This window comes from Mesoplodon bidens, assembly GCF_964165515.1.
Source record: "Mesoplodon bidens genome assembly, chromosome: 10".
Classification (NCBI taxonomy): domain Eukaryota; kingdom Metazoa; phylum Chordata; class Mammalia; order Artiodactyla; family Ziphiidae; genus Mesoplodon; species Mesoplodon bidens.
Window position 1 is genome coordinate 69706784 of NC_138172.1, and position 6522 is coordinate 69713305.

The following is a 6522-nucleotide window of genomic DNA, read 5'->3' on the forward strand; positions in this document are numbered from 1 at the left end:
TGAGTGGCCCAAGGTCCCATCTCCCAGGTCCCCTGTTTTTGCCAGGTGGGGCATCTCCTGGCCCATCCTCCCTGAGCCCAGCCACAAGGAGATGAAAGGTAGGAGTGGTGGAGAGGAAGGCAGACGAAGGGGAGGGGGGAGGGTGTGGGGGAGAGGAGGGTCCTCACGCTGCTGCCTCTCTCTCACTCCTCCCAGGCCCACCTGCGCCTCCTGGGCAGCGGGAGAAGCCATGGCTGCTACCACTGCCCGGATTTCCACTCCCGCCCCCAGGTATTGATTTCCTGCATCATTCATTTGTTGGCCTTGGCAGCTGTGATTAGCTCCCTCCATTCTCCCTATGGAGCCCTCACCCGTCCCTCCATGTTCCAGCAAAGCAGAGCTAATACCAGGCTCTAATCGAGGCTTTGCCACCCTGGCCCCAGCAGCTCACAGCCAGGCCTGGCCAATTACAAGTAGGCTCTTGGCATGTCCCCAGCCCGCCTCTCGAAGGTGCCTTCCTGGCTAACAAACTCACCCTCTCTAACCACCCCCAGCCCCATTCCCCAGAGCCCCCTTCCAGGCAGGAAGCACAAATTTGCAGCCTGCAGTGTAGGATGGGACATGATGCGGCTCTTGACCTGAAGGAGGACTCTCCGTCCCGACGTCAGGCCTGGGAGCCCTCAGACTAGCACAGGGGTCAACTTAAACTCGGTGGGGCAGGGGTGCAGACAATGCCGACAAAGCAAACAAAACAGCCTGGATTTGTGGACACAAGGCCCTCTTTCTCCCTCATGTAGTTTCTATAACTGAGAAGGAAGAAGGGACACAGGCAGGGATCTTCTTGAGGACATTTAGAAACCCCCGAGCCTTCTGCTTGCCCTGGGTGTCAAGAGTTTTCTGATGCGATGCCTTCCTTCTCCAGGGGACAGCCAGTTTCAAGGCATGGGGTAGAAATGCCAGTGAAAAATCCCAGGGGCGCCCACACTCAGATCAACACCCAGAAGACGGCACTGGGAGACACACTTCCTGAAATTCCCTCTCCGCACCCCTCAGAGGAGGGAAAAAAACCTGACTTGGTGATAATTCTGTAAGCTATGTTGCTCTTGTCAAATTATTCAACATCTGTCTTCATGTTCTCACAAAAATTAGCATAGGATAGTAGCTTCTGATGACACCTTTGGTGAAATATTTTGACTTCCACCAGTAAGTTGCAAACAACCTGTCTTAAGGATAATGTCAATTCACACTCCTGCATATGAAATAATTCAGGGGTTTGTTGTGTTTTTGTAAAGGAGAGGAGTCCCACTGACCTGCCCCTGGCTGGAAGTCCAGCAGCTACGGAAGGAAGAGAGGAAGCCAGGATGGAGGCGGGGGTGTTTTCTCATGCTATCCACACATAGGATATTCCTCCTCCATCACCTAGCTACTGTCTTTGCCCCAGAACTAGGCGTCTGGGGACAGCCCACCGCCCTGGCTTGCCAGAAGCAGATTACAGGATCCACTGGGAGCACAACAAACTGGGCCAGGAGATGGGAGGCAGGAGGGAAGAGGGGACAGGCTCCAAATGGACCATCTGGTTCAGTACTCAGCTCCTGTAGCATCTGTGCCCCCAAGAAGAGCAAAACCACCTGACCAGACTGAGAGCATCTCCCCAGCCCTATTGTAGACAGCGGACCTCAGAGACGACAAGAGCACACTCAGAGGGAAGCCAGGCATATGGCTCCAGGCACCTGCCTCCCACCAGCCTCATCAGAGACCCTCAGCACCGGCCAGATCCTGACGGGTTTATCCTCCACACCCTGCTCTTCCTCCCTCTCCTCAAGTCAGCTTCCATGTTAATCTGCCCCTCCCTCAGCCACACAGGCTGGGGTTCCCTCCCTCCGGCACACTTTTTCTTTTGTGCCTTGAGTAAAACCTGCCTCCCTTCTCACTGCCAGGGAAGCTGAGGTCCCCTACGGCTGCCAGCCTAGGACTCCATGACTCTCCCTAAGCAGAGACTCTCAGAGAGACCCCACTACCCTGCTGGAAACCATCCTAGACAGAGTTCTTGGAGAGAAGGAATTTCAAGAAGCATTTCCTCAACTTCCCCCCAACAATGGCCCTTCGTTCATGCAACAAATATTTGCCAGCTCCTACTGTGTGCCAGGCACCATGCTAGGTGCTGACATACAATGATGGGTATGAGTGACCATCCCTCACCCCTACACTCTACTCTTTCTCAAACTGCTTCATCTGCTTTGGTGGGGGGTGGGCAGAGCAGCAGAACTAGCTCACCATATTATTTCTTTTTTTTTAAAGAACTAATATTTTTTTAATTAATTTATTTATTTTTGGCTGCGTTGGGTCTTCGTTGCTGCACGCGGGCTTTCTCTAGTTGCGGTGAGTGGGGCCTACTTTTCATTGCGGTGCACGGGCTCCTCATTGCAGTGGCTTCTCTTGCTGTGGACATGGGCTCTAGGTATGCGGGCTTCAGTAGTTGTGGCTCATGGGCTCAGTAGTTGTGGCTCGCGGGCTCTAGAGCACAGGCTCAGTAGTTGTGGCACACGGGCTTAGTTGCTCCGCAGCATGTGGGATCTTCCGGGACCAGGGCTCAAACCCGTGTACCCTGCATTGTCAGGTGGATTCTTAACCACGGTGCCACCAGGGAAGTCGCTCCCCACACTATTTCTTTAACCCAGACCCAGTGATACCATAGTTCTCCCTTCTGCTATATCTGGCCAAAGCTTCTAGCATCACAAGGAACTCGGCAGCCTCTTGGGGTCCTCCTCCTCACTAGATCCTCCACTCTCCATCCACCTCGATTAAGACTTTTCACCCTGCAGCTCCCCTGAGGCCTTCCTTGGAGTCATGCTCTCAAAGGGCAAGTGGAAAGAATGTCACCCAAGAGCTCCGGGTTGGCCCCAGTGCACAGCAACACACCTTGATTTGCTCTGAGTGAGAGCAGCTGGGACCCAGGCACACGAGGGAGTGGAGAAAACACAGAGAAAGGGGGACTTACAAGCCAACGGCTAAATCCTGGCCCCAAAGTACTCTGAATCAGGGTCCACAGAAACTACTGCCCCACCCCCTGCCTTCATTGCTGGGGTTTCCAGGCTAGGCTCAGGGGAGCTTCTTCAAGATGGGTCCCATGCAGCCCCGGATAAGGTTGAAGAAACTGGAGGGGATAGAGAAGAGGAATGGCCAGGAGATGGGCCTGCCAGATCTGCCCAAGGGCACTCAGAGGGAGGAGCAGGGTGGAGGATAGCAGCAGAGGCGGAGGGCTCCCCATCGCTCTCCAGAGCCCCTGAGGTGTGGTGAGAAGGCAAAGACCTCAGCAGGTCCCTCCTTAGGCCACCTCTTAAGGAGACAGTGAAGCTGTAGGGAAACCTTGAGGAGAAAAAAGAAAGAGGACCCACCAGTACACCCTGATGTCTTCCCCTACCCTGGGGAGGCCAAGGCCCTTGGAAGACGCTCAGTGGCCTCCTCTCCACAATGCAGCCTCTCTCAGTCCCTGCTGCATTCTTCCTCCTTCTTTCCCTTTCTGGCCTATGTAAAGGGCCAGGCAGTAAGAGACACACAAACTAATTAAGAAGCAGAGTTTGGCCAGATGCCTGGGCCAGCCTCCCCAGGGAATTAAGCCCAAGCCAGCTAGCTGTGTAGAGCCAGGAGTATGTCACCTCCCAGATACCCCCAGGACACCCCTCTCTCTTGCCAGGCTCGGGGAGGCAGGCCAGGCATCCCCAGAAGGAAGCATTTAGCATCTGCACTTGAGGCTGGCAGCTGAGGGACAATGCCTCTGCCTCCACCCCCTCAACAGAATAGGTCAAACCCTCTCCCGATCTAAAGGTGAATAATTAGGTCCTCAACCCTAGAGAAAGAAGGAAAGAGAATCTTCCCCACTCCAGCTACACATCATTTAAAAAGTGACCTATACAGACCACCTTGCAGTCAGAAGAAGGTAAAGTAAGGGCCACCGGGCCCCAAAGACTTTTTGTGCTGTGGGTCAGGGCATTGCTGGCTGCCAGAACTCAGAGGGAAAGTCCCTGAGAAGGATGAGCCCTCGTGATCCTGAACGGATGATGCCCACTCCCGAGATCTTTCTCCCGGAAAACCTACGAGAGAGAAGGGAGAAGGGGTAACCAGAGTTCCCTTGGCTCCTGAGGGCGTGGGTGCGGACGCGGGAGCAAAGCTGCGTGGCAGGAGGCAGAGTTTCGACACGTAGCCTGATGGGTGCGTGCAGTGTTTGCTTTCTGGGGACTGTGGCTGAATGTGTGCGCGCAGACAGAAGGAAGGTGGGGCTGGGGTTTTGTAGCTGGGAACCGGGGACAGGAAGAACTAACTGGCTCAGGAGAGGTCCGAGAAGGGATTCTGGGGTCTTGGGAGCCGGATCTAGGGGATGCCTGCATCCGCTTGGGCTGTCAAGAAGCGAAGCAGCGAAGCCCAGCGAGAGCCGGGAAGGCGAGCCAGCCGCCGGGCCGCGGTACTGGCAGCCAGTTCGCTCGCCAGCCGGGCGCAACTCCGCATCGTGCATCGCTCGGCTTCCACTCCGGAGGCCGAGCCAGGGTGGGATGAGGTTTCGGTGCAAGTCGTTTACCCAGCCCCCGGTGTGCGGTCTGTCAGGGTCTCTCGAGCCAACTGGGTGCTCTCAAGTGTTCCGATTCACTCCCGCCCCTGGCAGGGTTTGTGAAAGTGGGTACTACCTCCCCCCGGCAACCCTGGCTTCACGCCAGACCCTACAACCTGTCTCCGTGCTCCGAAGCAGCTAGCTCGATCTCCTCGCGCTCTGGAAAAGGGCGGGGACCCGGGCATCCACTCCAGAGTCCGAGCCGGGGTACCCACCAAACCCGGGCAGCGCGCACTTTGCGTCTTTTGCAAAGTTTCCGCGCGGTGCTAAGCCGGCATGGAGCGAGACGCGGGCTCTTACCGTAGACTCCTTGTCCCTGGCAGTGTAAGGGGATCAGCGCCAGAAGTAGAAGGCAGGTCACCTCCATCTTCACGGCCCGTGCTTCATCCCCGCGAGGCGGCGCAGCCCGAGAGGCGGTGGGGGGCGCCTCCGCCGGGGCCCTGCGATGCCCCTTGCGTCTTCCCCCTCCCCGAGAGGCGACGGAGGGGGCGGCGGCGGCGACGGAAATCAGGAGGCTGAGGAGGCGGCGGTGGCGGCGGCAGCGACCTGGGTTTCTCCTCCGGCGGGGCCGCTGCCCGCGTGGGAACGCAGGGGGCGCTGGCCCGGCCCCGGGTGCCTCGGCGCGCCCGGCGCAGCAGCCAGCGCCCCGGCCCGAGAAGCCCGGCAGCCGAGCCTCTCCGGGTTCCCAGGACTGTCCGCTCGGGGTTCTGGGCGCCAGGGACCCCTTTGCGGAGGCGGAGGCGCTTCGATCCAACAGGCCACCGACGACTGACAAACTTGTCGTTTACCCCGCCCAGGGGACGCCCCTCCGCGGAGCTGGGGGGTTAATCCGCTGTCTCCAGTTCTGCGGCCGGTGCTGGGGGCTCAATGGCCCGACCCAAGGGGGCCGGGCCGGGCTGGGCGTCCTCTCGGAGGCGAAAAGCCCCGGCTCTAGCCCTCCTGAGCAAGGGAGAAGCGCGGGCTAGGCTCCGCGGAGGAGCGAGAGTCACGGGTCCACGGGTCCGCGAAGTTAGCCGAGCCACCGAGGAACCCCGGGGAGGAATCGCGCCCCAGCGCCCCGCGGGAATCAGGAGAGCAATTCCATCCAAGAGAGACCCCAGAACGCGGGGAAAGAAGGAAAGTTTGAGTCGTTTGAAAAATATTCGCGCTCTCGCCAAGGCCTGGGCTGCGGCGCGGGAGCCGCTCGCCGCCTCTGCTCGCCTCGCTCCGCTCCCGCCGTCTGGCCGTGGCGGTGGTGCTCCCGGGCTCGGCGCTCTCGGGAGAGCCGGGCTGCGCCGCGACCCAAGTTGGTTGTCCCCGTCCCCGCCCCCGCCCGGCGGCCTCCGCCGGCGGGGACCCAGAGAAGGCGGGACCGGGCCGGGCTGCCGGGCGCGGCTGCAGCTGGGCTCCGGGCCGCGAGAGCGCTCCGCTCGCTCGGCAACTTGGGCTTCGCTGTGCTGCTTTTTCCCCGCTCCGAGCTTTTCATTCCGCTCTCCCCCCGCCTCCCCCTCTCCTCCCTCCTCCTCGCGTCTCCTCGTTCGGTCTCTCGCTCTCCCACCCTTTGTCGCTCGCTCTCCTGTTTGATTCCCCTCCAGTTAAAAAAAAGGAGCCAATTAAAGGCAGCGCAGCTCGCCGGGCCCAGCCTCTGTCCAATTTCCTCGCCTCCCCCAGGACCAATTAGAGAAAACAAAACAGGGCTGGGGGAAGCAGACTGCCTTTCTCTCCCTCTCTCCCTCCCTCCCTCTCTCTCTCTCTCTCTCCCCCCTCCCCCCTCTCACCCCCACCCCTCCCCCTCCCCCTCTCTGCACCCCCCGCCTCTCTCCGCCCCCCCATCCCCCCAGCAGGAAAATGTCAGAAAGCAGAAATGGATCCATCTATCCCGAGGACAGAGGCGAAGAGACGTGGGTTTCGGCGCGGGCTCTGCAGCGCGCTCGCACACTCGCTCTTCGCCCGCCCTTGCA

The 6522-nt window shown here is 59.3% G+C and overlaps 1 protein-coding gene across 3 annotated transcripts in view; it reads right to left on the minus strand.

Moving 5' to 3' along the window:
- The window catches only part of MDGA1 (MAM domain containing glycosylphosphatidylinositol anchor 1), a 54889-nt gene extending 49491 nt beyond the window's left edge, over nt 1–5398 (minus strand). For all 3 annotated transcript variants that reach the window (XR_014016976.1, XM_081247737.1, XM_081247736.1), the window contains exon 1: nt 4883–5398. Coding sequence is in view for 2 of the 3 variants with exons in the window: in XM_081247737.1 (XP_081103863.1) it covers nt 4883–4949 (67 nt within the window). In the remaining variant the exon portion in view is untranslated. The remainder of the gene's footprint in view (nt 1–4882) is intronic.
- Between the last annotated feature and the right edge of the window lie 1124 nt (nt 5399–6522).